This window comes from Lontra canadensis, unplaced genomic scaffold (assembly GCF_010015895.1).
Source record: "Lontra canadensis isolate GAN:19392208 unplaced genomic scaffold, GSC_riverotter_1.0 scaffold16, whole genome shotgun sequence".
Lineage (NCBI taxonomy): Eukaryota > Metazoa > Chordata > Mammalia > Carnivora > Mustelidae > Lontra > Lontra canadensis.
Window position 1 is genome coordinate 3,364,032 of NW_022631010.1, and position 23,825 is coordinate 3,387,856.

Sequence of the window (23,825 nt, forward strand, 5' to 3'; positions counted from 1 at the left end):
GGTATGGGGCCCTGGGCCCATGGCAGACTCATTGTATGCCAAGAACCACAGGGAGTGGTCTGATCAAGCATAATCACTCCCATTCGTGAGCCCTAGAACACAGGGACTCACTGACAGTGAAGACTCTAGGGGACTGGAGGTAGCAAACTCAAGAGACCAGAGATTTTTGAATGCAAAGGCACCTCAGCAGGGTCGTCCATAGACAAACCTATAGCTAGATTACAGGAATCTGAGGAAGGCAGCCCTGAGAAAGCACTTTCACCTGTTTTTGCCTGGATGTGGACTGCTAGCAAGTACACAAGCTCCTTTGTTGTGGCTCTCACCCAGGTTCACAGCAAACCCTCCCTCCTCTATTAGGATTCTTATCAGTCATTTACCCCCTAGTATAAGATAGTCTATCAGGTCCTTTACTGAAACACAAAAGAGAGCATGATTGAGTATTGAAGGTAGCTGTGTCTTAGGAGTGGGACAGAGACTCACTCTTCCAGGACCACCATCTGATCTCCCTTCTGGAAACTGAGGTCTTCATGGTGAATGGCCTCGTAATCATATAGCGCGATCACAATGATGTCATTGGGACCTACTGGGAGAGGGACACGCAGGATGGTAAGGCTTTATCTGAGCACCACCACAGCCCTGGGTGTTTCCCATCCCAACAATTGGCACCCAGCCCTGGAACCAGTGACATGTCTGTCTCATGGTATAAATAAGGATCATGCCACGTGGGGTGCGGTTCTAGAGTTTAAAGCTAAAGGTGTTTTGTTTGCATTCGTATACAGGGTAATAGAACAAAACAGCCTGTACAAAGTACTTTGGGAGCAATTTAAAGGATTTGCAAGGGTGATTGTGACTGTGTGGGATTTTCGCCTTAAGCTCTGACTGAGCACCTAACCTAACCCGCTACATGACACAAGATGCCACCTCATACATTTGCCAAATACTTACCATCCACAGACCCTGGTGGGATGTTGTTGCTCTTGTCAGGACGCTGCGAGGAGGAAATGGGAGAAGGGGATGAATCTGATAGCGTGTGGGGAGCCACAGAAGTTCTGTGTCAAAAAGGATATCCGAGAATATCTCATCCCAGCCCTGTTTGTCATGGGAGGAGGACCTGAGAGGGCTGGGGACATAGGTGAGGTCACACGGCACATAAGGGACACGACAAAGATCCAGGTCTCTTGGGTTGTGGCCATGGCCTTGGCCTTGGGCCTACTGGGGGACACTGGCTTATTCACTCCCTTGACATACGGTGAGGAGTTGGTCCAGATCGGTGTTTTCTGAGATATGTTTGAAGAAGCTGTAGGTCTACCAAGATGTCCCAGTATAAAGGCTCCATTCTGTATATGAAGGACCCTAAGTGTTCACCCAGAAGTGGACTGACATCTACACCCTGGCACCCTACACAGTCCTCGGGGAGGTGGACTTTTATTCCCAGCACAACTAGGCCTTAAAGATACACTGGTGAGTGAACAAAGCTAGTTCTTCAGAAGGAGAACCATGATTCGTGTATAGAGAACACATACACATACGTCCTCAACACGTTCTGTGAACACAAACTGTATGTGTGTGGGTGTAAATACTTGGAAAAAGGTTTGCAAGGGTCCACACCAAACTGACAACAGTTGATGCCTCTGAAGAGATGTGGGATATCTCTGGGGAGGGAAACATTGGTCAGGGCAACTATAGCTTTCACTGTAACCTGTGACTTTTCTTTATAAGGGGAATGTGTTTGTATGTCACACACTTAAGTAAACTTGGAGAAACAGGTGTGGGGAACAATGAGAAGTATCTTTTTGCGGGGAGATCCACAAAGCCCATCAAGATTCATAAAGCTCTGAGGACTTCCACAGAGAAGGAGTCTGTTTTGGCCAGCGTTTTGTAAACTGGTTTGGCCTGGGAACCCTTTCTCTGAGAAACACTTACTAACTCATCACTGAATTAATGCCCTGCAGGAGAAGGACAAATGGCTGATAATAACATCCCTTAAATCTGATGCTCAGGAGACAACCAAAAACCAGTGGGAGAAGACTCTTTGCTTCCCACTGGTGCCAAGCCAGAGGGCCTCAGAGAACCTGGAGCCCTAGCCACAGAAAGGGCCCAGGGCCACACAGGTTAGGAGAGAGAACAGATGTAGGAGTGACTTAGGGTTTAAGATGTCAGTTCAGAACGTCACTGGTGTGAAAAGCTCACATAATCTCAGGATCAGGATGTATTAATAGAGGTTAAGTGCAGAGGGAGGGAGGTGACTATTCCACTAACGTGCCCCCTCCCCACTCCGCCCCTTTCCCCAAATTAGCCCTGTTTGAGACATCATGCCTGGAGAAGGGCAAGCAGAATGGAGAGATGCCAGGAACCCATGTTGTGTGAAAGATGACTCGGAAGGAATGGGTGGGTTGGGATAATATGTTTGCTTTATTCTCTACTGGTTGTCATGGGGCAAAGGGAGAGGATGTATTTGGTGTGGGGCTGATGGGCAGGTTTCGGAACAAGGAGTCAGGGTATGAGACAACAGGCTTCCCTTCAATATGAGGCAGAATTTTCTAAGAGCCTGTTCCAGGAAGGAGAGTGCACCCCCATCTCTGGAGGCAGCAAGCAGAGTCTGTGCTTCCGTAGATGACCTCAGATAACAGCACGGACTCCAGGATTCCAGAGTAGAGAGCACCCAGCCTTAGGGTTAGAAAGACCTGGCTCTGCTGTCCCCAGCTGTGTGGCCCCTGGGAGGCATTTCACCTCTTTGAGTCTTTGTCACAGTGGCTTTAAAGTGGCACAACTCCTGCCTCACAACTTTTGGTGGGGACTAATATTGTAGAAGCCCCTCACCCCAGAGCCTAGAACACAGCAGGTGTTCCAAGAATGGGAAGATTATTACAGCTGTTCCTGCTGCTATAGTACCATCACCACCGCTCCCAGTTCTGGTACTGTTACGGTTAACAGCACAGTTACTGCTATAGCCACTCTTCTATCACTCCACCCCCCCATTTTTTTTTTTATTATGTTATGTTAGTCACCATACAGTACATCATTAGTTTTCGGTGTAGTGTTCCACGATTCATTGTTTGCATCTAACACCCAGTGCTCCATGCAATCCGAGCCCTCCTTAATACTCATCACTGGGCTCACCCATCCCCCAAGCCCCCCCTCCCTTCTAAAACCCTTTGTTTGTTTCCCCGAGTCTTCTACCCTTCTCATGACTACAGGACTAGGGGCCCTACTGCCAGGGCACCTACGGCTCCCATTCTCACCACTAGTATTGCCCTGACTATAGTTCCTCATGAGCATTTGGCTTCTACCTCTGTTTCTCCTGCTTCAAACACTGGCACTTGGGAGATGGCCCAGGTTCGAATCCTGCCTCTACCCCTTGCTACCTGTACAGCCTTCAGCACATTATTAAGCTCTGTGTCTTACCCATGTAACAAAAATGGAGACCTAGGATTACTGTGAGGCTTTAAGGTGCTGATAACCGTACAGCATTTAGGACAGTGCATGGTTGGTCGTGGGCTCTGTATAAGCAGAGGAGAAGTAAGCGAATACTTCTACTAGTATGACCGCTTCGCTTACTTACTTCATTGTCTGCGCTTGCCATCATACTCCTGCTGCTCTTGCTGCTATAATTGCTATTACGGTTGTCGCTACAGCACTAATGCTGTCATTACTGTCACCACTTCAACTGCTGTTGTTACTCGTCAGGTCACTGACTATTCTCAGCACTGCTCATGCTACTGCCTGGGTGTGGGGCCTCTGCCATGCCCACCGGGACCTGGTCCCTGGAACCTGGGCAGAGGGGCCAAGGTGTGGGCAGCTGGATAAGGAGAAGTGACGTCACTGCCCCAGGTCCTTGGTGCAGATGCTGGTGATGGGTCAGCTCCATGTCACCCCTGCTGACCGCTGGGAATACGGGAGGCTGTTAGGGCAATTTGGGACAGCACGGGGCAGTCCCTCAGGCTGCCAAACCCCCCTTTCTTCCCCCACTCACCCGCTTGCTTGTAGACGTGGGATCTGGCACATACACAGGGCTGTGTGGGTTGGTGCTGGGCTCGGTTTTTGAGACCTTGCCTCTGTCCTGGAGGAATTTGGACTTCATGCACCCCATCCTGCATCAGAGAGAAGGGAAGTGAGCCTGGCTTGCCCCCAGCCCTACACAGGAGAGTCTTGGATGCTGGGTTCCAGGCCCCCTACCCTCAGGCTAGCTCCCTCTCCCCTATCTTGTCCCCGCACCCCTGCCAAGCCCACTCACTCTACCCTTGCCACCTCTGGGCTTCCCCACGTCCATGTCTACCACATACCCACACAGAATTGACAAGTTGTCATAGCCATGCTACCAAGGACCCTTGCAATGGGGAGTTTATTCAGAGAATAAATCACGAGGATCATCAAAATTCAACAGGCAGAGCCTTGGAGCAGAGTGGGTAGTAGGCACCACGGGTTCTGGGATCAGAAAACCTTGAGATCAGAAAACCTGGGATCAGAAAGTCTTGAGCTGACGCTTGGCCCCTCCACCCCACCAACACCTCACTCATCACTTGCCCTGCTCCCCAGTCTCAGTTTCTCATCAGCAAAATGGGGATAATAATAATACAACATACTTGCAGGGTGCTGGAAGGATGAGAAAACATGTAGGCGGGGGAATACTTAGCACAGCGTGGGACTCAGAGCAAACAGTAAAGTGAAACTATACTATTACAATCTAATAAATTATCATTTTATATTAAACGACTAAGATGAGGTCACATAATACGGATCAAACAATCTAGCTAAATGGTAGCCAAGGCATCATCTTCCTTGTATCATTTTATAACTGCCTTATAATAGTTTCCTCCCTCCCTCCCCCTCTCTCTGTTTCTTTTTTCCTTCTTTCTCTCATGAGTTTATTTGGTCATTCATTCCTTTGTTTACTCAGCAAACACTTACTGAGCACTCTTCTACACCATGAATAAGATAAGCGAGTTCTTGCCGCTATGGAGCTCACCCTGGGGATGAATGGGAGACACAGACAATAAACAGGTAAACAAATACATAAACGCAATAAATTTAGTGAAAAGTGTTGAGGACAACCATAAAGGATGTGACAGGAAACAATGGTACAGGGCTTTTTTTTAGACAGGGTGATTGGGAATGGCTTCTCTGAGGAGATGACGTCAGACCTGGGACCCAAATGGCACAAAGGAGCCAGTCATGAAACACAGTGAGGAACAGTGTTCCAGGCAGAGGGAACAGCAAGTGCAAAGGCCCTGAGGCTGGAATGTGCTCGGAGAGAATGTGGTACTGAAAGGAGGCCAGTGTGGCAGTGTGGCCGGAGGTCCCAGGCAGGCAAGAGGGGTGTGGTCTGGGACAAGGCTGCCACATCTTTTATAGCCAAGGGAGAATCTGGCTTTGATTCTAAAAGATGATGAGAAACCATGGAAAGTTTTAAGCAGGAGAATGATGGGATTCATTTGCATCTCAAATAATGGCTGCTGGGTGGAGTAGAGGCTCTAGGAGGCAAGGCAGGGAACCCTGTCCACAGCAGAAGTCCTAGCATGAGATGATGGTGGCCTGGCCCAGGGTGGTAAACAATGGACTTGAGAATTTGAGGGGATATTTTGGAGGTAAAGCTGATAGACATTGCCAATGGATTTATGAAATTTTAAGATATTTAAAGAAAACGTGTTTTTCAGATCAGAGTCAAAACTTAATTGCAAAATGGCAGAAATGTTTTATTTCTTCTCTCAAAATGCTCACGTGTATTTGCTGAGATGAGCCCTAAGCAGCCACATGAGAGAATAATTGTTTTTCTCAGCTCTGCACAACTGTAATTCTCCTCTAAAGCTTTTAGAACTCAGTTATACTTATCTTGTTAAAATAAACACATGTTTGTGGTCTAAGAAAAAAAAAATCCATATCCCTAAGCTTAGGGGAGTTACTTTTTTAAAAAAGACTCTTTTTATTCACAAGGATGTTTTTGTCTGTCCTTGTGGGAATTGGTAACAATTTACCACTTGAAGACTTAAGCAGTTTCTGCTTCATTTGCCTGTTGTGAATAAAATAAGGAACTTCTTCAGGCTCCCAGGGTGCTGGATCATTAATTTGAAAAATTATCACAATTAATCACTGCTTTATAATGTACTTAGATGCTTTAAAACACCTCTCTTTGACTTGTGATAAATGGGTATTATGGTTCTGGAAATAAGAGAGCATATTGTATGGTTCTGTATGGCATACAATCATATCACATTTCATATTTTTTTGATTATGTAAGAGTGTTCTGGGAAGAACACTGCTGTGTGATACAGGGCAGCTCCTACTGCTTCTCTGAGCCCCTACGGAGTATCATTTATCCCAGCAATTTACATATTCGAGATGGCCACAAGGTCCTAAGCAACGGGACTCTGCAGTCTTCATGTTGATGCATGAGTCAAGGCCACATCTGAGAAAGGATGGTGGACTTCTACCCCCCAGGGTGGTGGTGAGCATGGAATGAGTTGATAAATGTCAAGGTTCCTGGCACACAGCAAACACTACAGAAATGTTAACCGTAACCAATTCTGTTTACTGGAAAACATGGACCTACCCTGGAGGATAAAGCAAATGCAGATTGCCATTCCTCTGACCCACGAGCTTAGAGATACAGCAACAGCAAAATATTTTTATTTTATTTTATATTATTTATTTTAAGTAGGGCTGGAGCTCTGTGCAGGGCTTGAACTCCCAACTCTGAGAGTAAGGCTTAAGCTGAGATCAAGAGTCAGATGCTTAACTGACTGAGCCATCCAGGTGCCCCAAGAAATTGAATTTTGAAAATAGGGAGTTCCCATTAGTTCAACCTCTGCCCAATAAAATATGATGTTTAAAAAGTTAAATACTGGCAGGAGTCAAATTTGTATGAAATGTGACTATCCCCCTAAACCAGGAGAACTATCCCACTGCTTGACGTGACATGACCTCAGACATGCTCATTTTTATGACCACCAGACCCGGAAATGTAATGGGAGCCATGCATATAATTTAAAAATTCCTCGAGTCATATTTTTCCAGGTTAAAGGAAACAAGGGAATTAATTTAAAGATACATTTATCTTCCCTAACATGTCAAAAATTATTAACACGTGATTGATATAAAAACTATCAATGAGGGGTGCCCAGCTGGCTCAGTCAATAGAGTGTGCAACTCTTGATCTTAGGGTCATGAGTTCAAGTCCCACACTGGGCCGAGAGCCTACTTAAAAATAAAAATTAAATAAATAAATACATAAAAATTTTTTTTAAGTTAAAAAAATTATCAATGAGATACTTTATTTTTTTAAAGATTTTATTTATTTGACAGAGAGAGAGAGAGAGCACAAGTAGGCATAGAGGCAGGCAGAGAAAGAGGGGAAGCAGGCTCCCTGCAGAGCAGAGAGCCCGATGCGGGGCTCAATCCCAGGACCCTGAGATCATGATCTGAGCCTAAGGCAGAGGCTTAACCCACTGAGCCACCCAGGCACCCCTCAATGAGATACTTTATACTTGTGTTTCGTACACTAAGTCTTTCAATCCCAGCATGTATGTCACGCGCTAACACCTCTCCATTAGGACTTGCCATGTCCATACAGAACATTTCTATCGTTCAGATTACAGCAGAGGCTGGTCCTGCTCATGTCTGTGTCCCTCAGTGCTTGGCTTAGCGGCTCCCTGGCACATAGTAGGAGCATAAATCATAATTAGTGAATAAATGCATGCCCAGAGCCTGTAATCAGTCCAAAGTGAAAGCATCAGTACATGCTTCCTGCTCCAGGGACTGGAGCTCTTGATCTTAGGGTCATGAGTTCAAGTCCCACATTGGGCCGAGAGCCTACTTAAAAATAAAAATTAAATAAATAAATACATAACAATTTTTTGGGCCAAGAGCCTACTTAAAAATAAAAATTCATACATGTCTTCAGGAATCACTGAATAAAACACTGAAACAGAAAGACTGAACATACAGAATTATGTTCCAAAGCCAGATACTAAGAAGCTGTTACACATTGGCAAAGACAGTCAAAGCCACACAAAGACCGGCAAGATACTTTTGAGTTAAAAAAAAAAAAAAAAGCAAACTTCAAAAGATATATAATATCAAGCCATTTTTGTAAAACAAATTACATCTGGGTTCTGCCACTAACATGTATATTAATATGTTCACAGAGGAAGTAAACTGTTCACAATACTCGAGCAGCAGGATAACAAGTTGGGTTTTGAAGAATGGGGAGGATTTCAGTCAAGATTTGGGCAAAGTCAAGAATGTTCCAAAGGGGCGCCTGGGTGGCTCAGTCAGTTAAGCATGCGACTCTTGGTTTCAGCCCAGGTCACGATCTCAGGGTTGTGACATCAAGCGCCGCATGTGGGTCACACTCAGCAAGGACTCTGCTTAAGATTCTTTCCCCTTCCCTTTCCTTCCCTCTCTGCTCCTTCTCCACGCCCCCCAATAAATAAATAAATAAAATCTTGGGGGGAAAAACAACAACAACAACAAGAATGTTCCAAAGAAGCACTAACTTCCACAAAGAATTTGAAGGAGTTTATAATATTAGACCATATCCAGAGGGCTCCAAGACTCAAAAAGGGTTATGCTACCCCATCGAGAAAGGAAAGAGTATTGAACCAGAAGCCTAGGGTGCCGCCACTACTACCTACTAGGTTTATCTCTGGGCTTCTTACTGGCCAAGATAAAAATGGGAATTTGTACATTGTTACCCCAAAATTCCAGGAAGCACAGCAATTTGTCGACAGCAACAAGCATTTTGTGAACACTAAATTCAAACAAGAGTTTATTACGGGGCTCCTCATGTAAAGGTTACTGAAGATCACAAAGGATGGTTTCTCCAGCTGTGACTAAGGCAGTTGAGTCTCCAATTTGTTGACAAGTTATGTTTCCAAATAAATGGTGCTACTGTTTAGGTGGGTTTTGGGGGTCATGGGATGGATGGGGGCGACGAGAGGATGAGCAAAGAGTGACATGGTCTAAGCCCTCTCTGCACGATGGGACCGTAGAGGCTCTGTGATATAGTGGCTTGAAGTGAGCTTAGAAACGTAACAGAGTGCCTGGCTACTGTGTGGGACAGTGCGAAGACCAGCGGCAGCATCACACAGGAGCGGTTAGAAATTCTGAGTCAGCGCACCTGGGTGGCTCAGTCGGTTAAGTGTCTGCCTTCAGCTCAGATCATGGTCTTAGGGTCCTGAGATGGAGCCCCACATCGGGGCTCTCCTCTGCCCCTCCCCTCCTTATGTGCACCCCTGCTCCCTCTAAGAAGTGCAGAATCACAACTCGCCTACTATCAGAATGTGCATTTCACTGAGGCCCAGATGATTTGTGGGATCATTCTGGTAGCAAAGCAGTGAACACCTTTTGCTCTTGCTTCCTTGGCATCCGTCCCTCTTCTGATAACAGCACCTAGATTTTCCTGGAGAAACCAGCCTTCTCCCGCCCAAGGCAAGGAGCTTCAGGAGGCCAACCCCTCCCCTGCCTTCAGGGATTGACAACTTGATACAGATCTGGCCAGTCAGAGAATTCCACGTCCCCCCTCACGACCAAGAGTGGTTGATTCAGTTATAGGTATGTATGTGATCCTAACTGAGGCAATCAGAATTGGCCCTGGGATTTTGCTGGGAAAATTAGGAAAATGGCACTCTATTTCTATAGGGATTGCTGATGTAGGTGTAGGTGTAGGTGTAGGTGTAGGTGTAGGTGTAGGTGTAGGTGTAGGTGTAGGTGTAGGGGACTGCAGCTCTTGGGAGTCATTCTGACATCATGAAGGGAGGGACTGTCTTAGTGTGAAGTCATCAGAGGCCAGCAGAGCTGAGCGATGGAGACAGAGTGATTCCTGAAGACATGTATGAACATCTGGATCCAGCAATGCCTGAAACCTGCCAACCTCAGGATTTTTCCAGTTCATGAGCAAATAAGTTCTCAAATTTGTCTGAAACCGTTTGAATCAATTTTTACTGCTTGTATCCAAATAGTCCTTACTGCTCCGTGCATCTCCCTGAGTTACAATCTGGACTGAATGAACCAGAGTCTCTGGGGATGAGGGCCTGGAATCTGCATTTCTCACAATTCTTCAGGAGCTTCTTATACACAATAAATGTGAGACCCACCAATGTAGTGGAGTGAGGGCTGAACTTGGGGTCAGAAGACGTGGGTTTGGATCCCAGTTCTGCCACTGACTGGCTATGTGACCTTCGGTAGGTCATTTCCCCTGAGCTGCTTTCTCTGCCCTATAAAGTAGGAGGCCCTTGCTTCTCAGGCTCGGCCTGAAGTCCTGGGTGACAGGGATGTGAAAAGCTTTTTGAAACTTCTGAACACATGATTCTTGTCTAATGTGACTCAAAACCAGGCTCTGAGAGCAGAAGTTGTTTGCCTGGTCCCAGACTAGCTAGAAGTGCTGACCCCTGGCAAAGACGCTTCCTCAGGTCACTGTGAAGCTCCTAGAAACTGAAACTCACCCCTTCCCCCCTCAGCTTCTGCAGGCATGACACGGAAGGGAAATGAAAAATGTCAGCTTACTTGCCCTGGGTGTTCCCACGGTCACCATGCAGGCTTGGGAGCCTCAGGGACTCCTGAATGTTGGGAGTGAAGCCCAAGGGGGAGAGGCCAGGGCACTGCCTGGGCATCTTGTGGAGTGGGCAGGGGAGATTTTTTTTAAGGAGATTTTAGGCTCAAGCAGAGGCCTGTGGGCGCTGAGGCCGAGGAGCCCTAGATTCTGGTTTCACCTCTGCCACAAGCTCACTATGTGAGCTCAGACAACTCCCAAACACTCTCTGGGCCTCCATTTCTCCAAATATGAAGCGAGATATTGGATGATTGTTCTTTCCTGCATAGTCTCTGCTCACCTTTCTTCTGAGAGCAGCTCCCCAGTCTTCCTTTGGGAACCACCTCTCCCTCACCCTCATTTCATGGATTGGGGTAGAGCTGACTTCAACCTCTGTAGGGGTGTGTGTGTGTGTGTGTGTGTGTGTGTGTGTGTGTGTGTGGCAGGGGTGTGTGTGATCAAGTCTGGCCAAGCAGAGTTGCAGTAACAGAAGCAGAGGCGGACATATGACTCCATCCTGGACACTGAGAGTCATCCATTGGCCTGTGGCTGGAAAAGAGTTGTAAGCAGCCAAGAAGTGGAGAAACGCAGATTCCCAAGCCCTTGAATGAAGCCCTTCCTGAAGCAGGTATGTTCATGGACTTCCCAATAATCAATCTCTCCTGCCTGGGCCAGTTTGAGCAGGACTTCTGCCCCCCCTTAAACTTCAAAGAGTGCTACCCAGGGCAGAGGAAATTCTTAACCAGGGATGCAATTCATACTTAAGTGTAAATGACTTATAGCAAAGATTTCATAGATAGTAGGTTCTGATGGATGAGACGAGGGTACTGATCCATTAGAATAGGTAAGGATGTATGGAATATGGACCCCAAGAAGGTGATGGCACTGACGCCATGCCTAGAAAGTGCCTGGCATGTATTAGGCCCTGCATATACGTTTGTGGACTAAACATATTGTGTTCAACCCTCTACAGGCCTGACCATACTTGGCTGAAGTCAGCAGGACAAGACTTAAGAGCCCATTTACAGACAGAGAAATGGAAATCCACAGCAGAGAGGTTCCCCGGGTGGCCCGTGGCAAGAAGAATGAGAACCCAACTCTCTTGCCTCTCATCCTCTGCTGGGAGTAAGCCCCAGAGGCTGCAGTGGGGAACTGCAAGATGAGGATGAGGAACTCAAATAGGAAGTTCAGGAAGGCAGTCCTCAAGGGGCCCAGGGCTCAAGACTGTCCAACTAGAGGAACTTGCCCTTCTCAGTTCAGCTCAGCCATGGAGCTGAACCATGGCTACCATGGAGGTGGAGAAAAAGACTTCCCCCATCGGGGACAATTTCCAGAAGAGTTTCCAGGGATGCAGAGCCCTAGAGATCCCCCCATTTCTGGTTCCCTTACTGTTTTCTCAATGAACCACCTAAACCCCCAAGTGACTGTTATCCCTAATGGACATTTAGGGCTCACCCCTGACTCCTCATCTCTCTCCTTTCCTGACCCTCAGCTTCTTTCTGATCAAAGAGCTCAAAGCTTGGACTCTGCAGACAGGAAGAGGTTGGAGAGACCTTCGTTCTGCAGCTGGAGCGGTGCCCCAGAGAGGGTGAGTGTTGTGTCCTGGTTTACACAATAGCAAGTGACAGAGCCACATGCTGAAGAGGAACTGAAGGCTTCTGGTCATTCGCCTGACTCGGCCAGAGGGCTGCCTCTGACATGCGTGTGTGTCACCTACTTGTTCTAAACATGCAGGAAATTCCTAGCCTGTTCATAGTTACCTTCGGGTCACCTGTTCAAGTCCAGAATTCAAGGGGGCCATTGGGAACCTCCTTAGAATAACTTTATCTCTAAGGTAGGCAGGGGGCAGGAAAGTTTGGAAACTACAGGATGAGATTTGATGTCACATTAAGCTGGGTTTGAATTCCCATTCTGCCTCTTACAGACCAGCAAGCCTTTTAAAATATAAATCAGATCGTGTGCCTCCTCTGCTCAACAACTCCTGGGGCTCCCATGTCACTTGGAATAAAAGCCCAAGTCCCCTTCTGTGCTGACAAGACTCCATGATCTGGGTTCCCCCCAACCCTGCAGTCCTGTCATCCTCCCTGATGTTTCTTTTCCAGTCACATAAGCCTCTTGCTATTCCTCAATTCCCCAGCCATGCTTCCACCTCAGGGCCATCACATACTACCTTCTGGAATGTTCTTCACCTGAAAAGCCTCTTTCACATCACCCAAGTCTCTTTCCGATCTCACTTGCTCTGAGAGGTCTTCTCTCATCACCCTGGTTAAGAATAGGAACACCTACCCCACAATTTCCATCACTTTCTAGCCCTTCCCAGCTGTATTCTTCATGGCTTTACCCAGCAGTTGATGTGGCAGCCATGAAGATGGGCCTCGCAGATCTCTGACTGCAGACAGTGGAACTGACCAACGGCCCCAGCTGCCATCCACCATCACTATAGCCATGGGCTGTTTCCAGCCAATGAGGGAGTATGGCAAGGATACTGAGGCAGGCCATGCCGAGGGGACCTCTGACAGGAGGCTTTGGTTAAGGGCTCCCCAATAGCCTTGCCAAGCTTTCCTTGGGACTACACTGGAGTCTAAGGAATTTCCACCTATCCTTCCCTTCCTCCTTCCTGCCCTCCTTCCCTCATTCCCTTTCTTCTTCATTTGGAATCCAACATACATTGCCATCCGCTCACTCTCCTAGCCTCTCCTACTTGCTCCCATATGCATTCCCACTAATACATTTCTTCCATATTTAATCTCTTTGAGATGAGAGTCTGCTTCTCAAAGGATCTGGACTAACACACCAATACCTGACCTAGGGTTCTGTTTATCATCTATCATCCTTGGAATGTAAGACACGTGATTGTTTTATGCACTGCTGTATCTCAGTGTGTAAAACGAGGACACAGTAGGTGCTCAATAAATTCTTGAATAATTGAAAGAAGTCTACCTCAACTTCCTGGGTGCCCTGGTTTTCCGGTTGAAACCAGTTATAAACGTGTGTCTAAACTGAAAAGGGGTATCGGTGCTGGCTTATCTCCGCTTAGAGAGGAACAAAACCTCTCCTCGACTGGAATTATGTGGAGGTTGCCCCTTTCAGACAGGACACAGGGGACAGTTTGCCCCCAAGGGAGGCAACTTTTAACTCTAATTTCCCATCATGCTCCAAGGTCAGCTATCCCCAAATCTGTCCCCCACAAATAGAAACCTCGAAGCCACAACAACGCACGCGCTGACCCTTTCACAGCTGCTTCTTTATAGCTGACAGAGTCTCAGTTTCTTTTCTGTTTTGGAGGGTATGTATTTTGTTTTTAAAATGACCTTTCATCACTTGGTTAAACAGTACATCGTCCTTATTAAAAAGGAAAACCTTATCGATAAATCTAAGATGCCTTTGGCTTACTCCCTGGACAGGCTCTCCCCGGCCACCCCTTGCCCCTAGGTCTGCGCCCGCGTTGACGCACAGACTTGGGGACGGACAGACGCACGGGGATCTGGCGGTGCGCCACCACGCCCCCGACCTTGCCCTTCACCGTTTCAAAGCACTCCTGCTGTCAGCACCTGTATTTCTTCGCCTGAGAGAGTTCTCTGTGGCCATTGGCACCTGCTCTGCCCGTGAGCTTGGCAAGAGAAATACCATCCCCCAGGAGCAGCTTTCAACCAGTGAGACAGGAGCAAGCGGGTGAATAAATACCTCAGGTCCCTCACCTGCCGCGCATGCTCACTAGCTCCCGCGGCTCCCAGCCGAAGTGAGCTCCCGGTGGCCGCCCGCCCCCCCATCCCCCGCAGTGAGCCACTGCCTGCTCTTTTGGCTCAAGTCCCGCTCTCCTCCAGGAGTTTCTGGAATCCCCTCCCAAGGAGACTAGATAGTAAATGCGCATGGCACATTTTCTAGGGTCTGCTTCTAAGGAAACTCAAGTTAAGACATAGATGACCACAGAAAATACGGAGTTTTTTATTTTTTTGTTTGTTTTTTGGTATATTGACATCAAAAGACTTGTAGTGAGTTGGGAGGTAGTATTCTTATCCTCATTTTTCAGACGAGGAGACTCTTCTGAGACTCAGAGAGTGAGGAGTTTTGCAGAATGCATCACAGCTTTTATGAGGCAACGTGGGCACTCAGACTCAGGTATCCCGTGCTCTAACTATAGTTGTTTCTCTGGCAGAGACAAGGAAAGGTCTCCTATTCGCTGGGCTGCACCTAAGTCTCCGAGGCCAAGAGATTTTAGGGTGGTGGTGAGAGCCTGGGTGGGTGTCTTAGGGCAGGATCAGGAATGAAGGCCATGGTGCAGTGCCAGTCGGGAGGGTGCCGCACAGGCAGAGGGCGTGGCATGTGTGGCCACAGGTATCGGCCAAGAACGAGGGTGCATTTTACAGTCGAGCAAGGGTTTCTTCTACATCATTACCCAGGCCCCTGGAAGTACACTAAAACTCCCAGCCCTGCAGTGGAGGAAACTAGAGAAACCACTGTGGGGGCGAAGAGAACTTGTACAGCTAACATGCTGTGTGACTTTGGGAAAGCTACTTACCCTCTCTGGACCTGACATTCCTTTTCTATAAAAGGGGAGGCCTTGTTGTGATTGGGGGGTAGGACTTAAGAACTCAGATGGCTGTAGGGGCCCACAGGGACACCCACATGAGGAAAGAGATCCAAGAAAGGGGCCGACAGCTCAGGGGTAGTCCACAGGGCAGCCCTGCCCAGTTTCTCCTGCCGTGAGTGAATAGCAGAGGGGCGCAGGAGATGGAGTCGCTAGTCCCACCACTGCCAACTTCTCTGGTTTCTCAAAAGACAGAAATCCAAATTTGTGTGAGTCCTCTTGATGTTAAAACTTGGCAGCTAATTGAGAAGAATCACTGTGTGGGGCCAATGAAATACATCTACGTGCTGAAATGTCTCAGGCAGAGGAGGAGAGAGGCTGTTCAACATGCTGACATTCAAGGTTTCTGAGACCCCACTCTGTGCCAGGCACCTACTATGTGCCAGTGATACAGTGGTTTAGGAGACTGGCCCATCTTTGCCTTTACTTTCCAGGAAGAGTTTAAAGGGCAAGACCTCGCTGGTCCCTTGAATGCAGTTTTCTCCTCACCCTCAGGGGTCAGGGCCCCCAGCGAACAGCCTGATTTGGGTGAGATTAAGATCCATGCTTCTCACAGCCACTAGGATGGCTATAATAATAATAATTTTAAAAAAAAGGAAAACAGCAAGTGTTGGCAAGGAGGTAGAGAAATTGGAACCCTTCTGCACTGGTGATGGGAATGTAAAATGGTGCAAAACAATCTGGCAATTCCTCAAAAAGTTAAACATGGAATTACCATATGACTCAGCGATTCCACTCCTAGGTATAAACCCAAGAAATTGAAAACAGGTGCTCAAACAAATCCCTGTAGGCGCGTGCTCACAGTGGCACTATTCACAACAGTCAGAAGGTGGAAACAACCCAGATTTCCTTCTGCAGATGAATGCATAGCAAATTGTGGTTATATACACACAAAGAAATATTATTCAGCCATAAAAAGAACCAAAATACTGAGACGTGCTACAACTTGTGTGAACCTTGCAAACGTTATCTTATGCGGAAGAAGTCAGAATAAATTAATCCAAAGATACAAAAGCAGGCTGGGGGTTGCCGAGGGCTGTGGGGAGGGAGGAATGGGAGGGACTGCTTTAATGGGTTCACTGTTTCCTTTTGGGGAGATGAAAATATTTGGGGACCATATAGAAGTGGTGGGTGCACAAATGCCACCAAATTGTTGGTTTTAAAATGGTTAAGTTTGGGGCGCCTGGGTGGCTCAGTGGGTTAAAGCCTCTGCCTTCGGCTCAGGTCATGATCCAGGGGTCCTGGAATCTAGCCCCACATCGGGCTCCCTGCTCAGCGGGGATCCTGCTTCTTCTTCTCTCTCTGCCTGTCTCTCTGCCTACTTGTGATCCCTCCGTCAAATAAATAAATAAATAAAAATGGTTAAGTTTATAATGCTATGTGAATTTTGACTCAAAAGAATTTACATGTTGCAAACTACATGGAAGTGCTTTCCTAGGATGGTTAAACAAATTATAGTGCATCCAAGCAGTGGAATAATATGTGGCCAGTAAAAAATCTGAGGGGGCTGCTTGGGTGTTTCCATCAGTTAAACGTCTGCTTTTGGCTGGGGTCATGATCCCAGGATCCTGGGATCCAGCCCCACCCCACATTTGGCTCCCTGCTCAGCGGGGAGCCTGCTTGTCCTTCTCCCTCTGTGTGCTTGCTTGCCCTCTTTCTCAAATAAATAAATCTTTAAAAAATAAGACTAAAATTAAATATTAAAGGATATTTTGGGGCACCTGGCTGGCTCAATTGGAGGAGCATGCCGCTTTTGATCTTGGGGTCATGAGTTCGAGCTCCATATTGGGTGTAAAGATTATTTAAATAAATAAATGAACTTAAAAAATAAAATGACAATTTTTAAAAATCCTAGGATGTTTTAATGACATGGGTAAATGTTTGCAATGTAGTGCTAAGCAAAGAAGTAGGATAAAAATTGTATACCCAGCAGTTTATTGATTGTTAAATAAAAAGTGCACAGAAAAGAAGACTACACAAAAATAAAATATTTGTAATCCAAAAAACTTTTTTTTTCAAAGGAGTCATGCTTCCATTGTTTGTGCTTCTACCAAGTGTCACGCAGTTGAAGATCTTTGCTCTCCTGCAGTGAAGAACTAGAGACTGGGGACAGTGACCCTGGGAGTTCAGCAGACCCAGACATTCTGTCCTCTCTGACCGAGACTCCCTGGGCGATCTTTCCAGGCCTCAGTCCTCCTCCCACACAAGAAGAGAGGGCCACAGATGCCCCCTCTGGAGACCCATCCAGCCTCTTGGGGTTTTCCCAAGAAACACCTGCACCCTCCCACCCCCACCAAGGTAATACATCCAGGATCGTCCCAGCAGAATGATCTGTTGTAGTAAACACACTTGTAGTTCCACACCCGAATGTCCAGTAACAGGGGATGAGAAGTAAGATAGGATGGTCACCTGCTGGGACACTCCACTGAGAAGGAATGAACTATGTATGCCTCTGTGTCTCATCCTGGCTAGACCCTGACAACATAATGATAAGGCAAGGAAAAGAAAAATGATATTGCAGAAGAATCTCACAGCTGGATAGCATTTTTGGAGATCTTTAAAACACAGAAAAACAATTCTATGTATTATTTATGCATCCATATCTATGGAATAAATTCTTAAAGGCACAGACTGGAAAGGACTCTATTTCATGACAATGGTTGCCTTTGGGGAGGGAGAAAAACAGGACTGAGAGAGAAACAGGGTGGAGAGGCTTCGACTTTATCTGTCACTTTTAATAATTTTATTTTTTAAAAAATAAGAAGCAAACATAACAAAATGCTGACATTTAATTCTGGGTGATGGGTTCCTGGGATCTTTAGTATATTATCCCTTTCACTTTTCTTTACTTTAACACCCCCTCCCCCAACCAAAAATGAAGAAAAAGAAGGAGGAGGAGGAGGAGGAGGAGGGGGAGGAGGAGAAGGAGGAGGAGAAGAAAAGGGTGGTGAAGAGAAAGCCATTGGATAAAGGAACCAATATCTATTGAAGCCTTTCTCTGTGCTGGCCAAAGGTTACAGCAGTGGTTCTCAAAGCATGGGACCTGGACCAACAGTGATAGCATCACCTGGGAATGTAAATTCTCAGTCCTGGGCTGGACCTATCGGATCAGAAACTCTGGGGTCAGGGCTGAGAAATATGTGTTTTAACAAGCCTTCCAGGTGATTCTGGTATCCTGGAGAAGCACTGGGCTGGACCCTAATAGCTATGACAATAGTTCACATGTATTAAGCATGTATACCTGTCACATCCCGCTCCAAGAGCTTTCCATCAATTACAATATAACCTTCCAAACGGCCCTGTGAGGGAGTCGTTATTATTCCTACCCCATCCTGCAGGTGTAACTGAGGCACAAGAAGGCCAAATCCCTTGCTCAAGGTCAACAGATGGGTTGCTCCCTGAATCCCCATTTCCCTTGCATGACCCCCAGAGACTCTAGCTCACTGTAGCCTTGGAGAAGGAATAATAGCCCGTCCAACAGAGGAGGAAACTGGAATTTGGAGAGAGAGAGCGCGACTTGGCCCAAGGTCTGACGAAGTGGAAAGTGACGGGGCAGACACTGTGGTCCAGGAGGTTTTGAGGTTTGACCCAGACCTGCTGGGGATTAGCGCCCAGCGCGGGAGGAGGAGGGAGCTCAGTGAGCTGGCCCAGCTGCAGCCCCGCCCGGGTGTGGTTCGCACGTCACGCCTACGGCCAGCTGTCCCCTTCCCCACGACCGCTTCCAACCCGCTGCCAAACCGCCGTGACCCACCCCCACCAGGAACCGTAAGGGCCTTCCCCTCCGGGTGTCTGTGAAGCCCCATCCCTTCCTTCTCGTTTTTTTTTTTTTTTTTTTTTTTTTCTTCTGCAGAAAGGGAACCTGGACGGCTCCGAGAAGGGGAGGCTGGGTGGAAGTCACTCGGTGTCCGGAGCTCCCCTCCGTAGAGCTTTCCCAGGTTCGCGCCAGGGCCATCTCCTCCCCCGGCCCCTCATCCCATGGCCCCTCCGCAGCTCCCGGCACCCCCGACGGCCCCTTCGAGCCGCGCCCCAACCGGCCCTGCCCACCACCCCGTGCTCCCCCTGCAGCAAAGACCCTCGGGCGGCGCTCGGCGGCCGTGGCCGCGCCACTCACCTGGGCGCCCGCTCTTCGTCCGGCGGGCAGCCCGGATCCTCGCAGCTCGAACGCCCCCCCAGCTCAGCAGCCCCCGGGGTTCCGGGGCGCCCGTGCCCGAAGGGAGACGGGCTGACTTTCCAGAAGAGGCAAGGGACGTGCTCTGAGGGGCTTGAGAGCCTCGCGGCTTTTCCGGCTGCCCTGGCGCGGATCTGCCCGCGTCTCTACCCGCGGGCGTCTAGGCCTCTGTGGTGTGCCCCGGCTAGGACCAGGGACGCGGTGGCACCCACAGGCCATCTGGGTTTCTTAGCCGCGCCCTGAGCGATGCTAACCCCACCCCCATGTATCCTAACTCCGCCCCTGAAGACTCTACTGCTGGGACTCTAATCCCACACCCCCACCTCCCAGCACCCTAATCCCACCGCCGAAGGATTCTTTAAAAAGATTTTATTTATTTGAGAGGGAGCGAGAGCGAGAGAGAACAAGAGCAGGAGCAGAGGCAGAGGGAGAGGCGGATTCCCTGTTGAGCAGGGAGCCCCATGGGGGACTAGAGGATGCCAGGACCCAGGGACCATGACCTGAGCCAAAAGCAGACGCTTAACCAACTGAGCCACCCAGGCGCCTCCCAGGATTTTTTTTTTTTTTTTAATACCGCCCAACCGAGGCTTCTAACTCTGCCCCTAAGGATTCTAACTGGTCTGGAAGGATAACACCGCCCCTAAGAATTTTAATCCGTCCCCCAAAGATCCGAACCCTGCCCCCTCCTCCAAAAACCCTTACACCTGCCCTAATTCATTATAAACCCCGCCTCTCCAAATCCCAATGTGGTCCCCAAAGAGATTAAACCCGTCCTCCCAAGAACTGCAACACCATCTCCTTCCACAATCCTAATTCTGGATTCCCAAAAGAATCTAGATTCCCAAAGAATTTTGAATCTCACATTTGAAGGATTTTTTAGCCTCACCCAACCAAAGGTTTCTAATCCTGCCCCCAAGGATTCGAATCCCGCCAACTAAAAGATCTTCACCCTTCTCCTCAAAGGATTCTGACCCACACCTCCAGATTCATAACCCAAACACCAGGGATTCTGATCCTGCTCCTAGATAATCCCAATGTTGTTCCCAAAGGATTTTAATCCACCTTCAGGATTCTAATCCGATCCATCCAAAAATTCCAACCCTGCCCTCCAGGATTTTAACCCCTCATCAAAGAATTCCAACTGGGCCCATAAGAATCCTAACCCCTGGCCTTGTCACTCCACAGAATTCTAATCTCCCCGCTCCTGCCCCAAGCATCTGACCAGTTTTTCCCTACCATTCTAATCCACTCTTACGAGGCCAGGCCCCGCCCCCACACCACGTCCCAGGCCTTCCGGGTCCTTCTGTGGTCAGTGGTTTCCCCTCTACAGGCCCCGCGCTATTCAAATGGCGTGCAAAGTTTCTCACCCACAGTCACCGCCCTGGCTCATTCTTGGCCTGTTTCCGGCAGCTCAGAGGACTTTGAAAATTGAGGGGGCGGGATGCCCACCTGGAGGGCAACTGGAGGTCCCACATGAATGAGATGTGCCCAGGACCAGGCAAGGACAGAGCACATCTGCTCCTGGAAAAAGGGAGGTATTGTCGCACTAAAGTCTTCCAAGTACACTTCCAAGATGTGTAAGAATCTCACAGCGTTTCTGCATTCCCACTGCTACAGGCCACTTCAGGCCACTATCATCTCTTCATTCACTCATTCATTCATTCATTCATTCAGCCAGCAATACTGTACTGAGTGCAGGGATACACAGGGCTTCTTAACTTCAGTACGATTGACATTTGGGCTGCATAATTCTTTGTTGTGCGGGGCTGTCCTGGGCATAGTAGGATGATGAGCAACATTCCTGGACTCCACCTACTAAATGACAAAATTTATTTAAAAATACATTTTTAAAATATTTTTTATGTATTTTAGTGGGTAAAGGGCAGAGGGAGAGGGAGTGTAAGTCTCAAGCAGACTCCACACTGAGCATGGACCCCAATGTGGGGCTCAATCCCAGGATCCTGAGATCATGTCGTGAGCTGAAACCAAGGGCTGGATGCTCAATTGACTGAGCCACCTGGGTGTCTATTTATTTATTTATTTTTAAAATATTTTATTTATTTATTTGACAGAGAGAGATCACAAGCAGGCAGAGAGGCTGGCAGAGAGAGAGGAGGAAGCAGGCTCCCTGCTGAGCAGAGAGCCCGATGTGGGGCTCGATCCCAGGACTCTGAGATCATGACCTGAGCTGAAGGCAGCGGCTTAACCCACTGAGCCACCCAGGTGCCCCTAGGTGCCCCTTTAAAAATAATTTTAATTCCATGTTTAATTTACTTGAATGGTACTTATTCAATTCTGTGCTTCACTGTCCGTGCCCCGGACTCCATTACTGTAATTAATATTTAGCTGTGTTGCTAAAGGTCATTGTCTGCATCCTCCACAGTTTATTTTTACACCCACCTAGTCATGGACAACTAGATGGCACAAACTTCGGGCTACTATGTCCCCTGTGCACCTCTGTAAGAATTTTGTGAAGATTTGCTTTTCCAAGAACGATGGATGTGTGCAGATGGCTGCTGCCAAAATTCTTCTCCTAACATATACTTACATCTTTTAAAATTTAAATTAAATTCATTCTGGGGCACCTGGGTGGCTCAGTGGGTTAAAGTCTCTGCCTTTGGCTCAGATCATGATCCTGGGGTCCTAGGATCAAGCCCTGCATCAGGCTCTCTGCTCAGGAGGGAGCCTGCTTCCTCCTCTCTCTCTGCCTGCCTCTCTGCCTACGTGTGATCTCTCTCTCTGTGTCAAATAAATAAATAAAATCTTTTAAAAAATTAATTAAATTCAATTAGTCTTATATAACATCCAGTGCTCATTACATCACATGTCCACCTTAATGTCCATCACCAGTTACCCCATCCCCTCAACTTCCTCCCCTTATTTCCCCACATCTTGACTGACTCTTGGTATCATCCATCAGTCTTTTTTTTTTAAGGTTTTATTTATTTATTTGAGAGAGAGAGAGAGAGACAGCAAGAGCAGGGAAGGGGCAGAGGGAGAGAAGCAGACTCCCCGCTGAGCAGGTAGCCCAATGCGGGGCTGGATCCCAGGACCCTGGGATCCTGACCCGAGCCAAAAGCAGACACTCAACCAACTGAGCCACCCAAGCACCCATCATCCATTAATCTTAATTAGAGTTCCCCAGAAGCAGACCCTAGACATGGATTCCAGTGAAAGTAGGTTATCTGAGAGATGTAGAAAACCCTGGTAGGGGAGGAGGTGGATAAGATAGGACAGGGAAGAAAGCCAATTAAGAGACCATTGCCAATGAAGTTACAACTGTGGGTTCCTGGAACTCACTCCTGCTGGAGAAGGAATTCTGGAGACACTGAGGTATACCCATTTCATAGTTATCCTTCCTGGAAGATGAGGGAGCTGGGGCATTAATGTACTAACTCCCAGCAGACATTGGATGAGGGATGCTCCTGGGGGGCATTAATCCTCCAGTATTTCTGGCTGCCCCTTGCATGCTCCAGCCACCAGAAAGAGCTTCCAGGAAGAGAGATACATGTTCTGGGGACACGAGACAGTCATCATTAGCATCAGCTACACCATCTTTCACAAGTTCGTCATTCTGATGGCAAAGGACCAGACAGCTGGAACATTGTCCTGTTAATAGTCAATTCCACCTCCCCCCACCAACTTTTTTTTTTTGCTATTGAAATAATGCTGCAGTAAAAATCTATGCGTGTGTTTCCAAAGCTCCTATCAACTTTACTGGGGCATAGTTTCATACATAAAATGCACCATTAAAATATTCAGCTTGTTGAGTTTGGTAAAGGTATACACCCATGTAACCCCACCCTAATCAAGATATAGAACATTTCTAGGCACCTGGGGGGCTCATTCATTATGCTGCTGCCTTTGGCTCAGGTCATGATCCCAGGGTCCTGGGATCGAGGCCCATATCAGGCTCCCTGCTCAGCAGGAAGCCTGCTTCTCCTTCTCCCACTCTCCCTGCTTGTGTTCCCTCTCTCTCTCTCTATCTCTCTGTCAAATAAATAAATAAACAACAACAACAACAACAAAGATATAGAACATTTCTATCACTCCAAAGAGTTCCGTTGTACTCTATTGCAGTCAGCTTCTCCCCTCTCCATTGCCTTAGGTAACCACTGTTTTTGGCTTTTTGTCTATTATAAATTAGTTTTGTATTTTCTAGAATTTCAAATAAATGCAATCATACCATATGTTTCTTTTATGTCTGTCTTCTTTTACTTGCATATTGCTTTTGAGATTTTCCATGTTGTTTTGTGTTGCAGTATTTTGTTCCTTTTCACTGCTGAGTAGTACTCCGTAGTGTAGACATACCACAGTTTGTTTATCCATTTCCTTGTTGATGGACATTTGGGTTTTTTTCAGGTTTTGGTTACATGAATAAAGCTGCTATGAACATTCATGCACAAGCCTTCGCGTGGACATGTTTTCCTTTCTCTTGAGGAAATAGTTAGGACTGAATTTGCTGGGTCAAGTGAGTGTATTTTTTAACCTGATAATACCCTGCTAAATTGGTTTTCAAAGCAATTATGCCATTTTGTATCCCA

At 47.5% G+C, this 23,825-nt stretch overlaps 1 protein-coding gene across 5 annotated transcripts in view; it reads right to left on the reverse strand.

The window, feature by feature from the left end:
* HCK (HCK proto-oncogene, Src family tyrosine kinase) overlaps positions 1–19,407 on the reverse strand; it is a 38,796-nt gene extending 19,389 nt beyond the window's left edge. The window contains exons 1-5 of one of the 5 annotated variants that reach the window (XM_032858919.1): positions 19,225–19,287; positions 4,909–4,967; positions 3,974–4,091; positions 946–988; positions 481–583 (exon numbers count right to left, since the gene is read on the reverse strand). In XM_032858919.1, the coding sequence (XP_032714810.1) occupies positions 481–583; positions 946–988; positions 3,974–4,090 (263 nt within the window). In that variant the 5' untranslated portion in view covers position 4,091; positions 4,909–4,967; positions 19,225–19,287. Of the gene's footprint in view, positions 1–480; positions 584–945; positions 989–3,562; positions 3,679–3,973; positions 4,092–4,908; positions 4,968–19,224 lie in introns of those variants that run through there. The other 4 variants (XM_032858923.1, XM_032858922.1, XM_032858921.1 and 1 more) reach the window with 4 other exon arrangements.
* Between the last annotated feature and the right edge of the window lie 4,418 nt (positions 19,408–23,825).